This window comes from Camelus bactrianus, chromosome 2 (assembly GCF_048773025.1).
Source record: "Camelus bactrianus isolate YW-2024 breed Bactrian camel chromosome 2, ASM4877302v1, whole genome shotgun sequence".
In the NCBI taxonomy this organism is placed as follows: domain Eukaryota; kingdom Metazoa; phylum Chordata; class Mammalia; order Artiodactyla; family Camelidae; genus Camelus; species Camelus bactrianus.
This window is the reverse complement of record NC_133540.1, coordinates 66,994,856-67,017,008: the sequence shown is the minus strand read 5'-3', so window position 1 is coordinate 67,017,008 and position 22,153 is coordinate 66,994,856. Positions and strand designations below refer to the sequence as shown.

The following is a 22,153-nucleotide window of genomic DNA, read 5'->3' as shown; positions in this document are numbered from 1 at the left end:
CATCACTCACAAGCAGTGGGAGCTGGGGAGAATTACTTAAACTCCACGGGCCTTGGTTTCACCTGAAAAGGGAAGACAGTGGCGGTACCTGCCAGTCGGAGTGCTCCCAACTTAAATGTGCCAACACACAAAAGGCTTAGAACAGGAAGCAGCGCCGGCACGGCTAAGTCAACGTTGGTGATTAGGACTCCTCCAGAAGGTCTGGGCGCTGACCCACACCCGCCCCTCCAGCAGGAGCTACCGTCAAGACTAAGAAGAGGTTTCCACAGCCCGCTCTGCTCTGGCCCACGCGCTCTGGGCGCGGGCGCGGGCGCGGGTGGGGACTTACGGCGGGGTCTTTAGTACAGCAGGAGAAGGGCACGCCGCATCGCTCTCGACTTGCATTGGAATCTGTGCAATTGAAGTAAATATTTAGGTTCCAATCATCAGCTCCAAAAGCCCCACAGCACTGCCACTAGAGCAAACAGGAGAGAGTTAGAACACCCCGGCGGCGAGGCGACCAGGCACCTACACTCACACCCGCCAGAACGACCCACACCCAGCTGCTGCCAGCTCTTGCCTTCTCTTCTGGCTCAGAATCTATCTGTAAACCAAACTGAACCTAAGGGGCCCCTGTAAAAGCCTCCAAGGTAAGGCTGGAGAATTGGAAGGATGTATCTGCATGAGACTTGAGCCACTGACGAGGCCCATGGTGTCCGGGGAGGGTGGGCAGACCGGGAGCCGTACAGCAGGGCTCAGTTTGAACAAGACCTGCTCGGCTCGAGTACACGTGGAATATTCTAGAAGGAGTAACAAGACACCAAACAGTGGTAGTGTCTGACAGAGGCAGGTTGGGACTATGGGCGGGACATCCAGAGGTTTACTTTTTAAATTTTGATCTCTACACCTTAATGATTTTTTTTTAAAAAAAATCCATTTTATTGAGGTCTGACTGACATACAATAAACTGTACATATTTAAAGTGTGCCATTTTATAAGTTTTGACATATTTATATGTGGTAAAACCATCACTGCAATCAAAAGATACTGAAGATACCCATCACCCCAAGTTTTAGAGCCTTACTTTTTGCATTATAAATCTGTTTCATTATGTTTCTACTCTGAATTTTTTAAAGCAAGAGCATGTATGTGTATTTTCAACTGAAAAAATTCAATCATCTAATTAAAACGTAATAAAACAAGCTGTTCAGTTCAGTGAGTCTTCAGCGAGGCCTGATTCAAAAGGGGTCCCATAATAAGCCCCTCTGACACCCCCCATGCTGGACCAGCTCGACTTCTGCGAGTTAATACACATCAAGCCTTGACCATTTTAAGAGTTTCAGGACCAATAGCTACTTCAAAATATTAAAAGTCCATGACAGAAAAGTGAAATCACATGAAATAACAGAATTTCCATAGGAAGCAGACAGCATCTCAAGAGAATGTGTATCTGCATGCTCTTCCAACTCGCTGGGTCCTCCTCGGGCTTGGGTTGTGCACCTCCAGTTTGCCTACAAAGCTCCATCAGACTTGCCACACCAACTAGTCAGCAATAATACTTGGCAAGAGGTGAGCCTGCATCCATTATGACCTAACAAAACAGTCAAGTCTGCTGAGGAGACGAAACAGGGCTTAATTTCACACCTGAGGGACAGCAGGCTCCAGGACTGTCACGCTGTCACCGAACAAAACCAACACAACTCAGCTCACTTCTGCATGCCTGGTGAGGGCAGAGGTGGGGGGAGCTCCCTCAGGGTGAATGTCGAGGCAGCCCTCTCCTCCCTTCACCAAAGGACCTCAGCTCACTCTGGAAGGCTGTCCAACCAAGAGACAGCCCCTGGTCCGCTGGGTTTCTGTCAGCCCTCCGGTGCTGCCATATACACGAATGTCACGGACGTCACTGTCCAGGTCTGCTCACCGTACCCAGCTTTTCAGTGCGTGCAATATAGGCCTGACCGCTTGTAGGACAGTAACACCTGAAGCCTAATACAACATCGCACAGCTCATCAGCGCGTCAACATCCCCATGAGTTAAACAGCAGCTTCTAGGGTTTCCATTTTACTCCTGCGGAAATAGCTCGAGGTCCTGTTAACCCGAGGTCACTTGGCTAAGCAGATTTTGGCACTAGTTCTGTGTCTTCTGACCCCTTGTTTATACCACTGTGCATTTTGAGCAGAACAGGGCAGCTGCTACTTCGTTTGTGTAGCAGAGGCCGTCACACAGCAATGTCCAGAAACCTCAATGGGAGTGGTGCTGCTCCACAGATTCTTCACTTGTGAGAAGCCACCAGGCTTAGAAGTGTCTCGCTTTTCAGTTTTAACTGCAGGTGCTGTTAAAAATACCTGGAGGGGCATAACTTTAGGAACTTTGTGGATAAACATTCTATTGATAAGTACAGTATTATGAGCTTTATGAAGTATACAGGATAACCAAAAAAGGGGCAAAGAATATAGGAAAGAATCCAAACTTAACACCAAATAAAATGGTAAACCTATGGCAAAACATCCTTCAATGTCAACAGGAATGGGCAGCTTTGATGATAACCTAAACGTTTGCTCAAGAGTTTTCTTCTTGGTTCCTCTTAGTAGAAACTGAGATAAGTGAAAATAACACATTTCCAATTAGGGTACAGATCGTGTTACGTCATAAAACAAGTCAGAAAATAATAAACACACAAGCAAACAAACAAAAAACCACGTGGAGAAGTGAGAGGTAGGTTCCAGCTGGCAGACACAGAAGCCAGGAGGAGTGTTCATTGGGGTCATCCTTCTGAGAAGGCTTTCAACTTGAAAATAAACCAAATTCAAACTTACATATTCCTGGGTGAAGTCTATGAGGTTTTGCAAATCAATGTCATCCCTGTACGCTCTGATGTTGTTGTTTATAAAGAAATACAGCTGGTCTTTGATCCAGTCTTTGAAAACAAATGCCAGAACCCCGGCAGTGAGCTCCAGGAAGAAAATAATTCCCAGGAACACAGAAAACTAAGACAAAAGAACACACACAAGAGAACAGTTATGAGGACTAGTTTGATCATACATAGATAGTTAAATGGTTCTTTCTAAAAAGGTTTGTAATCACACTGGGCTGTTACACATGTCCAAAGCAAATAACCATCAATTTCTTAAGAGTCACTGATACAATATCACACTCCAATAAATGATTTTTAAAAATCACTTCATAATCACTTTTTAGGGGCTCTGGTGTTTCACTTGGTAATTAACCAACAAAGCCCATAAGCAAACACGGGTAATAGGAATTTCTCATTAGACCCACATTAAGGCTTAATGAATTTCTCCTGATTAATGCACTTCTCAGATGCTTGAACAATGACCTGCCCCTACCTCCAATAAGCTTTTGTAATGCTGAAAGATAAACTATCCCAATATTTTAAGATCGCCTGTCATTTGTTACTGTGGCCTTGATTCTGTGTGCAATATATTCCTTTCCTGGATTCAGACACTGTTTTAATTCCCCTTTGCCCCTGCTATACAGGGTACAACAGCAGATGTGTTCATCTGAGATGAAGGGGTCAAAGAGGAGGGGGGTGGGGCGGGTAGCTGTGACATGAAAATAATTTCCCATCATGAAAACAAAATGAAACCACTGGGTTGAGGGCTTTTCTCGGGAATGTGAGCTGTGCCAGCCTTCCTTTGTGAAGCACCAGGCTCGGAAATATTTCAAACAACATCAACACACAGTCAGAGGAAGACTCCTGGCTGATGGAGACAACAAGCATTTAAAAGGAAGGAAGGACGGAAGCTAAAGGCCATGGGTTATGTATGGCTGCCATCAGTCTGGAGAAATGTCCCTTTCACCCACAAGAAGTGCCCCATCTTAGTCACATCGACATCCCACTCACACCCATGGTTCTTTCCACTTCCTCCCACCCCCACATTCTCACCCTTTTCAAACTTTTTTGCTCACACAGATTATGAGAAATGAGGCTGTGAAGGACCAGAGGGTAAAAAGTGCAAGCAAATTTCTGGCGACAAGGGCAGAAAAGATGACACTGGGCCCCCTGCTCAGCCGAGCTCCTACAGGCTGCTGCCCAGCGAGTGGCTGAAGAGGCAGTGGGGCTAGTACCGCCTGCTGTTTCCACATCCAGCCGGAGACATCAAGCAGCCAACCGAGAGACAAATACATAGGCCAGGGGTGCTAAGGAAAGTACAGTTACTTGTGAGAATTAAAAGACAAAAAACGTTTATTCATTCAGCAAATATTTACTGAATAGCTCACAACAGATCAGGCCCTGGCCTAGCTGGGCTTTGCAGAAGCGAGGATAAGTAAGACCACAGCTCTGCCTCCAAAGAGCTCAGTCTTTTGTGACTGAGGGATGGGGTAGGACATGAGGGTTGGGCGAGGCTGTTTCACACTAGATGTCAGTGTATCTGACAGTGTTTCTCCAGGGTGCCAAGTGCCACTCTGGGAGGATGGGCCTGAGGGGAGGGGTGGAAGGAAGAAATAAGTGCCTGGCAAAGTCTAGAACCCCAAGGCTTACATCCAAGTTCTAGACCCTCCAGCTCAGCCCCTCAGGTTCCAAAGAGCTCCTGGTTATCTGTCCATGATGAGTTCACTAGAAACAGAATCTAAAACAGTTCTTTTTTTCTTTTTTTAATGGAGGTACTGGGCATTGAATCCAGGACCTCATGCATGCTAAGCACTCTACCACTGAGCTATACACCACCTAAATAGTTCTCAATTATCATCAGTAGTACCAACAATTTCAAAGTTAGCTTTCCTCAATCCAGAAAAAAAGAGAAAAAATCCTATCACTTCACGCAATGCCTACCCCACAGCATGAAACAACTCCCCGCTTTATCAGGTGCCACTCCTAAGTGTCTCATACCATGAAGCCTGGCAGGTCACAATCAGAGGCAAAGCTCTCCTGGGAGCTCCACAGGGCAAGATCAGGTGAAGAATGAAGTAAGTGTGTGTGTGTGTGTGTGTGTGTGTGTGTGTGTGTCACACCTACATATAAAGAACAGAGAACCAACTGCTCCTTAAATGGCACGCAGGACCAAGCATCCCTTGGGTTTCCCATTAGCATGGGTCATATGAACTTCTGGGTTAAACAGCCTCCAGAACTTTGTCTGAGGCAGAGCCACCTCAATTCAAAAGCAGAGAGCCTGGGGGACAGTGAGTGGGCAGTGAGTCTGCTCTTCTTAGGGCACTTCAAGAAAAGATGCCAGGGGAGATGCGGCAGACATGCTGGGGAAGAGAATCACGTGCTGCCCGGCTGTGGGGACTAGTTCTGGGAGATGCTCTTGTTTCAAATGAAAATGTCCCCAGGTGATGATGAGTCAACAAGGGTTGAGAATCATCCTAGGAAAAGGTAATATTACACTAATCCTCTTCTTAGAAGTCCTACCATCTCACCACAGGAGGGCGGGGTTTTTTCAAATCATTTTTCTGTTCTTGGAGAGAGAGTGGATGCTGTCGTACAGAGGGCTGTGAGACAGACGCCCGCCAAGCTCCAGACAGACAGGCACACTCGGCTGACCACCGGCTACACCTACCACACGGATTTCTCACACATGCACACAAACACACACACGTGCACATGTGCGTAAGCACTTGCTTTTACTTTTCATTCTCGACCTAATCCTTATCTACCCCCTGGTACAACTCCTCTTCCAAAAATACTCATGCTAAAAGTGATCACACCAAAATATTCTGCGAGGGACCTAAAAACTACACTGGTCATACAAAGGAGGACTTTGCACTGGCAGAGAGCACAGGGGATGTGCAGGGACTGTTTCTCTATATTCGCCAAAACCTACTGCTTAATAGACTTGAGACAGACATGCCACAACCACTGTGCTTATGTCTGGTTTCTCTAAACCAACTACCTGAACAGCTTTCTACTGACTATGTGCTTAAAAGAAGGGGCACACATCACTCAAAAGAAGAAAGCTATATACATATATAGACCCACCTTAGTCCTAAAGGTATTTTAGGGATGGAATGCAAACGTGTGATATCCATGTACAGAACCTCCATGGACAGCTCAGGGTGGGGGTGGCACTTGTATTATTAAGGAGACGGGGGTGGGGGTGGAGGTGGGGTGGAACCTAAACAGCCCTCCTAAAGGAAGAGCATCACCCCGGCCGCATTCCTGCTGGTGCCTTTGGTACTGCTCACTCCTGCCTGTAGACAGGGTGCCCTCCTGACGTGAGCTGAGAGTTTGGCTCTCAACCTGAGAGCAGAGTGTGGTACTTACAAACTTGAGAAGGAAGGTGTTTTCCCGTAGAGCTCCAATGCACCCTGCAAATCCCAGAATGAACATCACTCCTCCCACCACAAGGAAGAGCCAAACCGGGTCAAAGCCGCCGAGATCGGTGATGGAAGAGATGTTGGACAGAACTCCCTGGGCGCGGAAAAGAACACACAACAGGGTGCCAGGAGGCAGGGTCAGTTTTCCAACAAGAAAAGATGATCACCCTTGTCTTTCCCTGCCCCGCCCTAAGAAAAACTTCAGAGGTAATCACATCGTATGTGTGATTAATACTCAAGAGACACTGCAAAATAAGTAAATAAATTAAAAATTTAAATAAAAATAAATAAAATTAAAATAAAGAAAGAAAAGAAAAGACAAGGGGAGGGGAGGGAAACTACCTTTTTTCCAAGGTCTAGATTGGTTCCTATTTTTGGTAAAACTATATAAAGCAAAGAAATGACCCCAAGAAACTGTCATCAGATCCTGTATGGAGCAGCCATGGATGTTACCTTTGCTTTCTGTGCCTCCAAACATAAGCGGTTTTGAGCAAAAAACAGATGTGTTAGAAAAACACCTCTCAACCCCCAACAGGGGTCATCCTTACATCCTCAGTGCAGGCAGATACCAGACCAGGGCCTGCTTTAAGCCCTTGGCATTTCTCAGGAAACAGAGGTAGAGCTGGAATCTTTAACGCCAATACAACAGCCAGTCCCAGCCACAGCCTCGAAAAGTTTTCCAGGGAAAAACTCACGTCAGGTCCTCCCTTGAGCTTCGCGGGACACCCTATCAGGCTCAGATCCCCAAAGCCCACGTGGGTGGTTTGGGCTGATGGCTGCCCCACACTGAGTTATTAGGGTATTTCCTTACCACCTTTTTTCTAAGAACTGGGATTTAAATGACTTACAGATCGAAGGTTACTTCCTGGCTTACAATCCTTTTATTCTCCTGCCAAAAGAACCCAGAGTAATTTCATTTATCCACAAATAATGCCACTTCTTTACTGAAATCTTTTCTCCCTTAAGTGCGATACCATATCAAATATCACCCAGAACCTACGTTAGAAATTATAAGGTTTTTTTTTCTCTAAAATGGAAAGTATATATTTACCATTCATTCTTACAGAGGCCAGCTACTGTTATTTTAAAGCTGTGGATGTATGTGAGTCTTAGATACCCAGCATCATCAATATTTTATTTTCTTATTAAGTTTGAGCTCTCAAAATACCCTCTGAGTACCATAGTATAGTTTGCTATAAGGTCTTAATATTAACAATTTTTTTCCAAAGCATTCTCAACAACCTGGAAGAATAAAAAGGACTTATCTGATTTTACACCTGAGAAAGAGAGGTTGGTGACTTCTGAAGGTCACACCGCTATTGATTTTTTGGAACCAGAAGAGAATGTCTACTTCAGTCATCTTCCTCTACCAAGTGGAAGCTAGGTGTTCGCTTCCCAGCACTTCCCAGTCGGCACTAACCGACACCCGAGTTTAGGAGTTTTATGCGTTAACCCATTTTAAGGCTGTAGGAACACTGAACAAGGCTATCTTGTTTGTAACATTTTTGCTTCTTTGGGAGGCAGATCACCTTAAGAACAATCATAGGATATTAACAACAGAACACATATGAGGAATAAAGGACTCTTGAAATGTGCAACTTAAACCCTATGAAAAAGGCCAGGGTTTAAATAAAGTCACAGATGAAGGGTTGAGAGATTATTAAACACTTAGGAATGCAGGGTGTACTCGCAAACGTCTAGGGTGAGAGTATACAGGCAACCACACCCTCCACGAGACTGCACAGACCAATGGTTTGACCCAACCTTGTGTTTCTTAGATTTCCAAGCTCTGAATTATGAATACTCTAGGGGGAAAAGAAAAACACAGAAATACTGTTACCAATTCTCCACCTATATAAAATGATGCTGTGGAAAGGAATATTGCCAGAGGAGTCAGACAAAATCTAAGCGACAGTGGTGAGGGTCCAGCATTGGGAGGAAATTAACCTCTCCCGTCAGAACGCCTTTGAACATTCGAGGTATTAATACTTAAAATCTCAATGTTTTGGACCCGCCCAGCCAGGAGAAGGGGTACATGATATTCTCAAACTTTAAAAAGTCAACCTAATTATGGGAGAAGTAGATTCAATTTACTTGGCCCCAAGAAGAGGCAGCAGAGGTCTAAGTGACAGAAGAGACATCAGCTCCATCCTCAGGAGGGCTTTCTAATACCAGCAGGGCTCAGAGGAGGCTCACAGAAGGAAACATGGGCTTCCCTCGTGGCAGCCGAGGCTGTGAGCCTCCATCAGCATTGCTCCAGGAGGGGTTCCCAAAGTGGATGGGAAACTGGGACTCAGTGACCTTTAGGTTTCTTCCAACTTCAAGACCATTCTATGATTTCATCCATTTTTAATGGGCTTTTTGTTTGTGATTCACACTGAAGTCCGCGCAAAGATCAGATTGTTTCCAAACACTCTTCTGTGATCCCTGGCTGTACACAAAGAGCTCCATGGACAACAGGGACAGTTATCTGGGGAATTCAGCAAAACAAGCAAACCAACAACACACCTGCGCCTGAAATACCGAGCACTCCCTCCCCAAAAGCAAAAAAAAAATCGCCTTTGATTGCCTGACCAGCCCAACTGTCAGTGGATTCCTGGATCACGGTCCTCTCTGGGCTTAATTTGGAGGGTGAGAATTTGGCTTCTCAGACAAACTCATTTTCATACTTTTAGTCTCCCCAGCCTGCAGGGGCAGTTTTAATTGAGAGGCCTTCAACGGTTTCCATGGAAACGACCATCATTTGGGGGCCGAGCTGGACTGCAGATTCTACTCATTTAATCCTACATTCAGCAAAAGATAGGGCTGGAGAGAGATACTGAGAGCCTGTAGTATTCTGCAGAGCATGGAAAAGACTACCAAGAACTTTATTTTTAATGGATTCCAAATCTACACAGGTAGTTATCCATTGGAAACTAATTAGAATCTTCAAACACAAAATGTGGACGTCAATGCCCAATGCCCGCTTTTGTTTCCTTTTGGGTTAGGGTTACTTACCCAGGCGGAGACCAAAAAAAAAAACCAAAACCTTACTCTTTGACCTGTGCAATGTTTCCAAATATTCACTGAAGAGCAGTCTTACTGTTTCTGACTACACAGAGAGAGAGAGAGAGAGAGAGAGAGAGAGAGAGAGAGAGAGAGAGAGAGAGAGAGAGATGCTGAACATAATTCTGGCAACAAAGAGTTTGGATTACAAAAATGATGGGGAGTTGACAGTTTGGCCTTCAGTTGTCTCAAAGATGGGGTCTTTGACTGGACTTCTTAATTTTGTTAAACTCAACTTGACAAATGAGTAAGAAGTGCCAGAACATGCCGGCTGGCGAAGAATTATAATTAAAGCCTGTAGCTGACAAGAAGCCGGAAGAAAAAAAAAAATCTAAGATTACAGTTAAGTCTGCCAAGTGCTTTAAAATAGACATTCAGATTCGTGGTAAATCCTCAGGAATGCGTAAGCACCCGGCTGCAGACACCTCGTCTTCTGGGAACCTGTGGGCACCACCCTCTCCTTCGGGGAACAGCACCTCCCTCTCCCTTCTTGTAAGGACTCCCTCTCCCCAAATCGGCTCCATCAGCCCCTCAGAGCTGCCAGCTCTCACCTGACCCCACTGCCCCGGGGAGAGTTGGGAAGCCCCAAATTCCCATCCTCAGACACTAGGACTTAGAACAGGGTCTGTCTCTAGTGGCTGAAGCTGTAAAAGGCCCCACTCAGGAGCCACGCGCAGTGAGTTTTTCACCTTGTGGAGAGAGTCAGTCTGCAGTGAGAGGGGGAGCCAGTGCTTAGGAAGAAACAAAGAATAAGGGGGGAAGAGAGAAAATCCTGCCAGTGTTAGAATCCCTGGCTTGAGCATGGGTGCTCTGAGCCACTCCAGGATCCTCAGACCTCAGGATTGCATGGACTGGCTCAGTCTGGATCTGCATTTACATCTGAGGAGTCTGGGTAACTATGCTTTAGTGCGGCATGTAGGCATCTCTCTCTCTCACACACACACACACTCACCCAAGACTAAAGCTCACAATCTCTGCTGGAAAAAAAGTGTTGGGGGTAGGGTGGGAAGCAGACGAGGGGCAGAGGGAAGTTTTATTTAATAAGTTACTCAACTGGTTGGTATCTGCAGGCAATAACTGAGTCCATGTGAATGACTCCCTTCAGGCTGACTCACTATCTGTTCAGCATCACCAGTGAAACAATCCGTTCAGAATGGAACTTTTAGGTGTTTTGTCTATATCGCTGATAATTCTTACATGATTTAAGGTCCGGTTTTCCACATTAACGTGAATGTTCATTTCCTTGGTTTAATGAACTTTTTAGGACTCAAACTGATTGGGAACAAAATGCAATTTGTCTTTTGGCCACTTTTCTCTGTACCCAGAACCTGCTGCTTCTGGGAGGTGCACACACAGAGCCTTGTCTATACCCTGGTAGTAAGCCCTTCTCCTCCCACCTGAATCCTGCAGCAGAGCCCTGGGAGTTAAAGACGGCAAGGGTGCTGGACTTGGTGTGTAAAGCCAGAAAATATCATCCTACGAAGCTGAATCTAGCTGGAATAAGAATAAATGAGTAAGACGTGGAGCCACTGTCCACAGGTCCTTATTCCCTTAGTCATTTGTTTCAGGTGACATAAAGGTGGAGTTCGGAACAGCAGCAGCAGGGACAGAAAGGGAAAGAGTCAGAATGAGAGCCAGAGCCAGAGACCAAGACAGCAGGTCACAAGAAGGATATATTCAAAAACTACAGACTCGAGAATATAGGAGGATTTCCTATACACATATTCTTTAGTAACAAAGATTATATTAAGAAAACCTCACATAAATGAACATAAGAATTCTTTCTGTTCATACTGAGTATTCCTATATGTTTAGTCTCGTGACCCTCAGTCATCTCCTCGAAGTCTGCAGCTGTTGCTGCAGCAGGCAGCAGAGGCAAAAACAAACTGACCGTAACAAAGTGCTGTAGAGAGACAAAATGAATAGCGGTCAATTTAAAAAGTTGAAACAAGTATTTTCTGAAAATTAGCCATTCCACATATCGGCTATTAGACAATTAGCTCTCGGCATATCAATCTGGAGGCTTTAAGAGATGATCCTCTAGTGAAAATAGATTCCCAAGATCCCCCAGGTACTAGACAGGATCTCTCAGAACTTAGCAAGGAGACCAATATGCATCTAAGAAGAAGTAAGACATATTAATGAAACACGTCTCAGGCAGTATCACGTAACAGAAGTTGAGAGCGCCAACAAACAAGACAGGTATCGATGTGCGTCTGTTACTGTACAAGGGAGACTCTGAAATCTCAGCCACTTAGGGAAGCCGGCTCTAGAGGTTGGCAGAGAGAGCATTCCAGTCAGCCTTCTCCTGCACAAACCATCCTGTTCTCAAGCCACCTGGCTCACCTGCCATTTCCCTGGAATCCAGAAAAAGGGTGGCCTGGACAAGCGCTAGATGTGGGCAGACAGACAGACAGGATCCTGCAATACAGACTAACTTGTCTTGAATCTCAGTTCCACTGCTTACTACCTGTGTGGTCTTGGTTAAGTTATCAAACCTGCCGAAGCCTCAATTTCCCTATCTGTGAAATGGTACCTTACACCCCAAGGCTGTTATGAAGATACAGGAAATAATCCAAGAAATGCAAACACTATGCTGTTTTGCACATAACAAGAATTCAGTCAAAGTTCATTATCATCGTCATTATCATCACTATTATGTTGGACCAAGAGAAAGACATCAGATGCTATCGAAGCACATTGGAGGGGTTTCTAACCCAGCACCATGGGAGAGGAATCCACTTTGCTCTGGCACTTGCCCTGCCGGACCCCCTTCTAAGGAAGCCATGGCCACACTGGATGATTGTGCCTAAAGGAGGTGGCAGTCACCAACTTGCCAATCCATCTTCTTTCTTGACAAATTGGAAATCACCTAAGAGGCACTCAGAGTAAAGGCAGGAGGGAAAGGCCGTGAGTAAGCAAAAGCCAGGAGCAGGCAGAAGCCGTGAGGGGGAGGAAGCTGAGAGCGCACAGAAGTGGTACAGCGGGGCAAGAGCAGCGAGCAGTCAGCAGCGTGCGGCCGTGCCCGCGGCCCCCTGAACCAGGCCAGGGACCTCACTGCTGCCAAGACACTGACTAGGCACTCCGGTCACTGAAGATTCACGACTCCTGAAAGACTTTCCAGGTACTACAGCGTGTCCTACTCGCTGTGAGGGCTCACCCTTCCATGGTGTGATGAACACGGTACATCTCAGTAAGGATGTGAGAAACCAGCCCACTGTCCCTCCAGCCTCTGTCTCCTCATTGGCACCTCGTTCATCTGACAATCTCTGGAATTGAAGCAGCTTCTCCCCATGGTTCTGCAATAAAGGACTATGTTCTGGGTGTAACTAGTTCTTCTTGAAAGAGGTCTCTCCACACGTGCAGACACCAAAAGGCAAACAGAGCTCCAGAAGGGTTTCAAACAGAGAAACCTCGGGGGTGTCTGTGGCTCTCTCCACCAGCGCAGAGCGGCCTGTGTGCCACCTGGCAAGCTTCAGCCTCTTCTCTCTCAATGCACACAGAAGAGAAAGGCAAAAATAGCATTAACAAGCCCCTGAGGTCTGGGACTCTTCTGCTTTGGCGTAGACACGCACATTCCTTCCAACGGCTGGACGAGAAACAGAGACAGGCATATGGAATGTGTACCCGAAGCCAGGCGAGATGGACCCCTTCGAGATTTATGAGCCTGGGTCCTGATTCACCCACCCTCCCTAAACTAGACCCTACTGGGTGGAACTGGCCAACAGTTTTCCTACAGTAAGAGGGAGAGAGGCATCTCCCTACTTGAGAAAGAAAGACAAGATAGAACATTTTAAAGAAAACAAATGACACGGGGAGGGAAGGGTGGTCCTGGAGAGCGGGTGATGTGGTTTAAAACTGTGTCCACTGGAAGACCAAGATGGGCCACAGGGAAATCTGCCCCTTAACAATTCATAAGAGATTCTCTAAGAATGGTACAGGTCAAAGCCACTCTGCAAACCCCAAAGATCCATCTGTCTAGGCAATTCTAATTGCTGCAGAATCCAGAGAGAGGACATGGAAAAACGGGAGCTCGCTGGGCCCTGAGCAGTTCAGGGAGCCGTGAGGGCGCAGGGGCCACATGACTCACGGCCTGGCGAAGAGATGCAATGTTAAAGGAAGACCAGCTGCTTTCGATGCACGGGGCTTCCCTTTTTTTTCTTGTCAAAAAGGTCATCGGTAGGGATAGAGGGGTGGATATAACTCAGTGGTAAAGTGAATGCCTAGCATGCACCAGGTCCTGGGTTCAATCCCCAGTACCCCCATTAGAAACAATTTTTTTTAAGTCATTGGTGAGATTCAAGGAACCCTTTCTTGCAGATAAAACATGGCCCTGACCTGCTTTTGTGGAGAGGCTGGAAGAGGAGGGCGGTCACTTTCAGGTCTCCATGAAGTCCTGCAACCAGGCAGCTGAGGGGGAGGCCTGCCGTGCCACAGCTCCTCGCGGGCACCGTCTCAGGCCAGGGAAGCGCCTCGCTGCCCGGTGGGAACGGCTGCCTCTCTGAACGAGGAAACACAGCCCCTTGCAAGCGTCACTTTTCAGAAGTCCGGCGTGTTCCTGGCCACTCCCATTTTCACTTGCATGTTCAAAAGATGAGAGGTAGACTCAGGAATGTTCCCAAGTGAGAAGTTTAAACTGAAATATGTAATAGAGACTCTGATCGTGGTGTCCCTATAAACTAAAGTGAAAAACATTGAAGTCTAGCCCTAGTGGCAGGTGATCACCATGTTCCGGGGCTTCAGAGATATACAGCTCATTCAGTTATTGAGCAAAGGGTCTCATGGGGATCACCTGAGAGATGCCAGGTGCTGTGTTAGTCACGGGTCACTAAGTGAACGTATGGAGACGCCCTTAGGTGCTGGTTCAGAGGGGAGTCAGGTAAGTAAGCAGGAGAGTGCTGGGCAGAGGTATCGGCATGTGTGTTATGGGGGTGCAGAGGGAAGGGGCAGAAGGTCCCGTCAGCAAGTGCGGAGACAGAGTGGCAGGACCTGGACCACTGAGGGGTCTATGTGCAAGTGTGACATGTGGGCAGAGGAGACTAAGTGGTTGGCAGGGCAGGGCCGGGATTGAATCTGAAGGCATTTCAAGCAGAAGGCAGCCCAGGTCATTTGTTCATTTAGAAAGCTCACTCCTCCTTGGGCAGCAGGTAGGTGCTAAGGAAACAGCCGTTGGCTCAGTAGGTGGTGATGTGGGCGGGCAGGGCTGAACAAAAGCCAGACAAAAACCACAGGAGAGCGACACAACTGAACACTGACCCTATGCCAGCACCGGGAGACCTGGATTATTTCCCCCCAAGTAAAACTTCCAGGTTGGACTGCTACCCAGGGCAAGACGCACACCCAGAGATGGAGTAACTTGCTAGGTGATCCTGGTGAGAACGTGGCAGAGCAGGGATCTGAGCCCAGCCACTTGACCCCAGAGCAGGCAGCAGTGGGCAAGAGGATTCTGACTTCCAACGCAACATCATGAACTTGTCCTAAAATGTTAAGTATGAAAAGTGATGTCAGAGCGATAGTCTTACCTCAGACCGCACTGATCACGATCTGAAAACCAAAGCGAGTAGGAGACAAGACCTCTCCCCACGGCCCCCACAGACAAAACTTCCCTCTCTTGCAGACCCCAGCGAAATCAGGGGGATAAAAAGTGGCTGAAGGGAGGACTCGGTGAGGGAGCAGATTCCTCTGGGGAAAGCAGTTGCTGCACTGTGTGACTCCACTCCCCGGGGAGTGAGCCGATTTCTTTTTATCCAAAACCCACTGTAGAGTTTCAGGAGGACCACTGAGGAAGCTCTGAGACATCGCGATTAGGGCCTGCGTCTGTCAGGAAGGAGGCTGTGGGCTTGAGGTCTGACCCCTGCCTTAGGGATCGAGGAGGGAGCCAGGGCAGACGAGGGCTGTTCTGGCGGGACTGGCCTCACCCCCAGATGAGCGTGCCCAGGAGAAAACATGAGGGCAGCACCAGACAGGCAGTTTGGGGTGAGAAGAAGAGACCTCAGAAGGCAGAGATCGGAGGAGCACTGGCTGAGGGAGACGGCAGGTCTGGGCACGGCTACCAGGCAGCCACCCAGAATGGTGATGCCCATCAAGTTGAAGGGACTCACAGGGAAGCTTCAGAAAGGCCAAGACATCACCCCTTTACCATCTGCCAGGCCTGGAGGGGAAAGCCTCACCCCCACCCCTCCCTGGCAGGAAGTGGGCAGAGGAAGCTCTGGGGGGCGGGGACATGGTGACAGGAGGAAGCATGGGGCGAAGGCCTCACCCCCTTCCTCCCTTCAGGGGCCCAAGGCTGACAGAGCTGGGCAAAGGGGAGTATTTTAACGCAAAGTGAGGTTTGGGGCTGCGATCATTGTCGAGCCCTGGCTAATAACTGGGCCTGGCCTTGTCCCTCAAAATGAAGGCAGGACTTTGGCACCTGAGGGTGAACAACAAAGGCACTGCATTTTTGACCCACCTGAATTTTCATTCCAGAGAAACTCCTCTGAAAAAAGTTTACAGGGACATTCAAAAAGAGAAAAAAAAGTTGTTGATTTTTTTGTCAACTTATTTCCCATGTCTGCTGAATATACTGATCACAGCACGTCAGACTGTACGCTTTCCAGTACTTCGATAAAATTTTTAGCTGCAACAGAGAGCATGAGGAGATGACATGGACAATTGAAAAAGAGAGATGCAAGCTTACTACATTTCAGTCAATAAAAGGAAACCTTCAAAAGTATCTTCAGCATCTCAGAAATGTCTTAAAGTAGCCTCTCAGCCGAGGCATATGTTTTCTGTTTGAGTTGTCTGGGTAAGCACTGCCACCTACCCTGGCCCCCTGGCTCCAGAAACTTGACCACCCCTGCTCCAAATGCCTGAATCACTGATTCTCCTTGCCTTATTTTTCCTTCCTGGGAAAATACGGAAAGTTTTTCCAAGGTGCGTCTACGCTATGATCATGACAGGAAGCCACTGGAGAGTTCTGAAGGGAGACTGATAACTACAGAGAGTGGCCGGAGGGAAAGCCTCCAGGGAGGAATCATCCTTGTCCCCAGGAAAGCCAGGGAGAAGAGCAACACGCGTTGGAGCTCTTCTCATTCCCACTGCGACTCCTGGGGTCAGGGCGGTGCCCCAGCCCTTCCCTTCTGGCTGCTCCCTATAGAGCCCGGCTGGGTGAGCGCGATGGGGAACCAGGGAGGGGGCTTGGGGATGGAGGCCCCATGGAGTCTTTTATGATGTATAAAGCTCTCCTGCGTGTTCCCATTCATTCAGTCACAAATACCAGGGCATCCACGGCACAGGAGGTGAAGTGCCAGAACTGAGCATCAAGGGGTGACGAAGACAGGCTCCTGCCCTCAAGGAGTTTTCGGTCAGACAAGCCAGGCCCACTTCACCCTCCGCCCAGGGGGGCCGGGGCTGGAGCTGTGTTAGAGGTGGCAGCAGGAGCAACGGGAACCAGGAACTCACACTGAGGACCAGGGAAGAGCTGTCCCCCCGCCCTCCACCAGCTCTGCCGCGGCACCCTCACTTGCGGTAGGTAGTGCCATATCACTCTGCCCCTTGCCCCGCCTAAGAACTGAGTAATAAGCATAAACCTTGGGCAAAACAGAAAAGGAAAGATACCCCTAATTTTTCCATGAATCAAGACAATCATATATAGAGTTCCACTTTTATCCCAAAAATAAGTGTTTTTTCCCCTGATATCCAGAATTAATGGATGTTAGAAATGTGCTGTTTCTAACACTGTACCGTTATCATATCAGACGTCAGAAACCACATGTAATTTTACTTCCTTTTAGACTGTAAGAACTGTTAATACAGTATGCTTACTTGACATCTGAGGTGACTAATGACTTCTATACTGAATGATACAGCCAGGGTTTTAAAAAATGCTTTCATCTTACCTTTGCTCATTCATTCTTTCATCCTCATTATTTCTTGATCATCTACTATATGCCAGTAAATGTTCTAAGTACCAGAGTGTAGCAGTTAAAAAAAAAAAAAGGTCCCTATTTATATTTGTTTTTAAAAGTCCGCGTTAGCAAAGAAGTAATAAGTCCTATGAAAACACAGAGGGGAAAAACACAGGAAAGGAGGAAGAAAGTGCTGAGAGTGGTGTGAGAGTGGCTTTAAACAGGCCAGGAAGGCCTACAAATAAAGGTGACGTTAGAGCAAAGACCAAGAAGTAAAGGAAAGCGCCACTGTGGACCTATGGGGGAGAGAATGCCAGGCAGAGGAAGAGCAGTGCAAAGGCCCTGGGGTCGGGGGTACATCTAGATGTTGGAGGAACACCAAGCTGCTTAATGGGGGCTAGAGTACATCGGGGGAGGGGACAGTGTTGGAAAAAGGTCTCAGAAGTAATGGGGCACCATATACAGCTTTGAGTGAGACAGTTCATTGGAGGGTTTGAGTAGAGAAGTGACAGGATCTCTCCCACATTTAAAAGAATCACTCTGGCTGCTATGGGGAGGTGGCCTGTGGTGGGAGTCAGGGCATAAGAGCAGAGGCAGGGAAACAAACGAGGCTTCGGCCACTAATGCAGGCAAGAAGTGGCAGCTTAGATCGGGGTATAGCAGTGGAGTGGTGAGAAAAAATCAGATTCTCAATGTAATTTCAAGGCAGAGCTGACAGTATTTGCTGATAGCACAGACATGCCATTTCCTGCAACTGGGAAGAACACGTCTGAGGGGAGAAATCAGGAGTGTTGTTCTGGATCGTTAAAAGCCCGAGGGGCATTTAAGCAGAGATGCTGGGTAGGCTTCTAGCTATGACAAGTTTGAGGGTCAAATGAGGTCGAGACCAAAGACCTAAATTTGGAAGTCATAAGTGATGGATGGTGACTAAAGCCCCAAGCCTGGATGAAAGCTCCTGGAGCATGAGTGAAGACAGAGGAGGTGTCTCAGGACCAAGCCTGGAGCACTCCAAAATTCAGAGGTCCAAGAGGCAAGCTGGACCCTGCAAAGGAGTGTGAGAAGACACTGCTTATGAGGTAGGAGACCAGGAGTGTGTGATATCTTGGAAGCCAAGTGAGGAATATGTCCCCTGAAGGGAGGAATGATAAACCATGCCTTAGTCCTTGCTTTACTGATAAAGGTTTCTGGGTACCTGGATGAGAAAATGCTGTGCTCCAGGACCCAGTATGGATTCAACAAGGGCCAGGGTCAAGTAAGTCTTCTGCTGGTTAACAGAGACAAAGACAAGATGCAGAAAGACAATCTGATGTAATGACAAGAAGATGGATTAGAAACTCTTTGAATGATGACACCCAAGGGCACATGTAAGTGAATGAGTGTCAACCCCAATGGAAATTTCTAGTGACATGTCATTGGGTTCTGTCCCTGGCCTGCTCAACATATCAGTGGCTTCTATCAGTAATAACTACACTTGACTTTAATCAGAACAATATAGGAGGTGTGTTAAAACAGAGCCTCCCAGAGGGGAGGGTATAGCTCAGTGGTAGAGTGCATGCCTAGCATGCATGAGGTCATGGGTTCAATCCCCAGTACCTCCATTTAAATAAATAAATAAACCTAATTACCTCCCCTCTCCAGTGGTGGTGGGTGGAGCCTCCCAGTGTCCACCCTAGACCTTCTGAATCAGAATTTCCCAGGTGGCACTGGGGCATCCACTTGGGACTCTCAGTGATCAACTGCACGATCTCAAGCTGCTGCATGGAGAGCAGACAGGAGCGAAGGCACATGATCCAGCCATACCCTCTACAGCCCCTAAAGCACTCTCTCCCTGATGCAGAGGACACCCTAGAGGGAGGTCAAAGGAGCAAGACTAAGATGGTGTAGGGACTCCACCCAGAGAGAAGCGGGTGTTTACTCTAGAAACTCAGAAGGAACTACACCCTGGATACCCCAAAGGGCTGATATGGAGGACTTACTGTGGGATCCAACAGGGTAGACCCACATTCAATGAATGAAAACTAGTAGGACAGGATTCTAATTTGGTGGGAGGAAGGTCTTTCTAACAGAGAAAACTGGAGAGAAGTGATGAGTACTTTGCTATGGGAATTGTTACTTACATACACTTCAAATTAGCATTGATTGCAATGTATTATTTTATGTATGTATGCATATATTTTATATATAGGCATGTCCTTCCTAGAACATAAATTCCCTGAGGAATTACATGTCCAGAGTTCGGCACAAGCCCTGCCCCATTCTGTACACCCAGTAAGTGTTCTTTGAATGAATGAGTTGATTATGGATGGACATTGCCAAGCCTGTTGTAGAGGTAATTCATGGTATGTAATTATTAATGTTCCTTCTAAAACAGCAGATTCTATGATTTCTGAAAAATTGCACACCATCCCCTGGAGACACACTCATCCTTTGCATCTTGACAATTTGAAATTTAGATAAAATGAATTATTTAATTATTATATCTAATATTCAACTGTAATATTAGTCCTAGGTTTAAAGCTCAGCCTGGTATTAAGTATGAGCGGTAATAATTTTTGCCTCCAATGTTTCTGTTGTCCACATAAAAATGTGCAAAGCCCCATCTATGAAAGAAATCTGATCTTCCAGCTGTGACCCAGTTTGGGGATTTACCCTCTAGGCCTCTTTTCAATTAAATGTCACCACATCTCCATTGGGGGGATTTACTGTTTCTTGGGCTGGTTTGGCCCTGCAGGTGCATACTGCCTGCCACACTTGATCGGCCGTGGTTCACCTCAGAACGTTATCCCATCAGAGGCCTGGTCTAGCTTAGAAGTTAACCCAAAGGACTTCAACAGAGCAGCCTCTGCAGTTACCAAGTCAATCAATGCACATCCCATGCTCCTTAAGAGAACCCAAAACAAAGCCAGTTCTCGGTTCATGGATCAGAGCCCAGAACTCTCCTAAACTCTGAGGCAGCTTTCAAAGCCACCATTCTGCTCGTGTCCCCACCTAGGAGTGGACATACTATGGTAAAGCATCCAGAGGACAAAACCCGGTCTCTAGAGAGCATTTACCTTATACCAGGCACTGTGTTAGGAGCCATCTCATTCCATCCTCACAGCAATCCTATGAGGTGACATTACTGTCCCTTGCATAAACGAGGAAAGGGTATCTCGGAGAAGTTAATGAGGTTGCCCAGTCACACTTTTACATGATGGTCAATGGAGGAGTCAGTATTTGAACTCCAGTTTGTTCAGCCCCAGAACTGTGCTTTTTTTCCTCACAACAACCAGAGCGATTTCAAACAAAAGCCAGATCAGGACACTCCCTTATCAAAGTGCCCTGGTGACTTCCTCCCATCCAATTCCTGCAGGACTCTGCCTACTCTGGGCTCTACCTGCCTCTCCCGCCACACCCCTACTTCTTCTTGCTCTGGCTCTCACCCTTCCAGGCCCACCAGCCAGTCTTCCTGTTCCTTGGAATCATGAAGTCCCCAACTCAGGGCCATCATACCTGCTATTCCCTCTGCCTGGAACGCTATTCCCTCAGGACTCTGCAGGCCACCCCCCCCCTTTACTTTATCCAAGTCTCTGCTCCAGTGCAACCTCCTCTGGGAGCCTCTTCCAACTACTCTATCTAAACGAGACCCCTGCCCCCTCGCTGTGTAACTAGCCTCACCCTACACCTTACGTTTCTCAGGAGCACTCACCCATACCTGCATGTGTACTCTTGGCTAGTTAACTGCTTACAGCCAGTGCACCTACACCCCAACTAGAACGTAAGCTCCACGGGGCAGGACCCTGCATCGTTCACTGCTGTATCCTCATCCCCATGCCAGGTCCCAGGCACGTGGCCAGTGCACACCAAACTGGGTTGCTGTGTGTCCTTTACCAGCTACCACCTCTGCTTGGTCCCAGCTCACAGAGCTCTGCTACACAGAAGCTGGGTAACCTTGGCCGCGTAACTTCAAGTCTGCAGAGAAACTACCCTGTACTGATGGTGGCCCTGATGAAAGAGGGAACTGCTGTTCATCCCTCCCTAAAGACCACGTCATCCCCTTGCTCTGCTATTTCTATGACACTGCCATTTTTATCAAAGAAGAGACATCTGGGGTAACTGATGAAACAAAAGGATAATTATATTCCACAAAGAGAAAAAAATCCTTCAAAACAACAAATTGTCTATTTATTGCTAGAACAGACAATTAGTTCATATAATGCCTTCCAGCGTCGTTTCAAAGCAGATAGAAATGGACTCTGATTAAAGGAGAGTTATAAAAAGCTGTATTATCTGGCATCGAACCAAAGAGAAGGCTTCTAAAAGTGGAATTTCTGAGATTCCACCAATACAAATCTCCAAGCTTACAAAGGGATTGAGGCAGAAGCCCATCATAATCCAAAAGAAGACCAGTCTTCAACATAAAAGTTTCTAGAGATAAAATTATCTGTGTTTGGGGAACTTAATTTGTCTCCCTTCCTGTACAATCACTGCCCTGCCTCATAAGGTTGCTGGAAGGTGGTCCATTTTCCATAAAACATTTCACATTCTGTGGAAGTATTTTGTAAACACACAGAGGGTGGTTCAGTTTCAAAACTCTGGATTTACTTTGCATTTTCTTTGATGCAGTCTATCTAAACATTGTTTTACTAAATGTGGAAATTCCTTCCTGCATCTGAGGGTCTTTTGTTTGCTGGACTTTCTTAGCTTCTCTCTCCCTTCCTATTACCTAACACACTTCAAAGGAACTCCTGACTTCAGGCCTTGGTCAAACTCAGAGGGTGAAATACCAAAGCGATAAGAGAATGTTCTTCTGGGAAAATCTAAGCTAACCTCTTAGTTTTCAAGTTTTAACCAATCTAGCCGCTCGCTCACTCTCACAGGTGGGAGATAATAAAGCTTTACAATGTAGCCAAATACCAGAATAGATAAAATGCTGCCAAACGGTTTCACTTCCAAAGAAGGGGAAAAAAAAAAAAGGAGTCAGG

General features: G+C 46.9%; 1 protein-coding gene across 2 annotated transcripts in view; it reads right to left on the bottom strand.

Annotated features, from left to right (window-relative positions):
* Positions 1-22,153, bottom strand: part of TSPAN5 (tetraspanin 5) — a 152,700-nt gene that overhangs the window by 6,629 nt on the left and 123,918 nt on the right. The window contains exons 3-5 of one of the 2 annotated variants that reach the window (XM_010953560.3): positions 6,203-6,349; positions 2,793-2,963; positions 329-454 (exon numbers count right to left, since the gene is read on the bottom strand). In XM_010953560.3, the coding sequence (XP_010951862.1) occupies positions 329-454; positions 2,793-2,963; positions 6,203-6,349 (444 nt within the window). The remainder of the gene's footprint in view (positions 1-328; positions 455-2,792; positions 2,964-6,202; positions 6,350-22,153) is intronic. The other variant, XM_074343576.1, reaches the window with a different exon arrangement.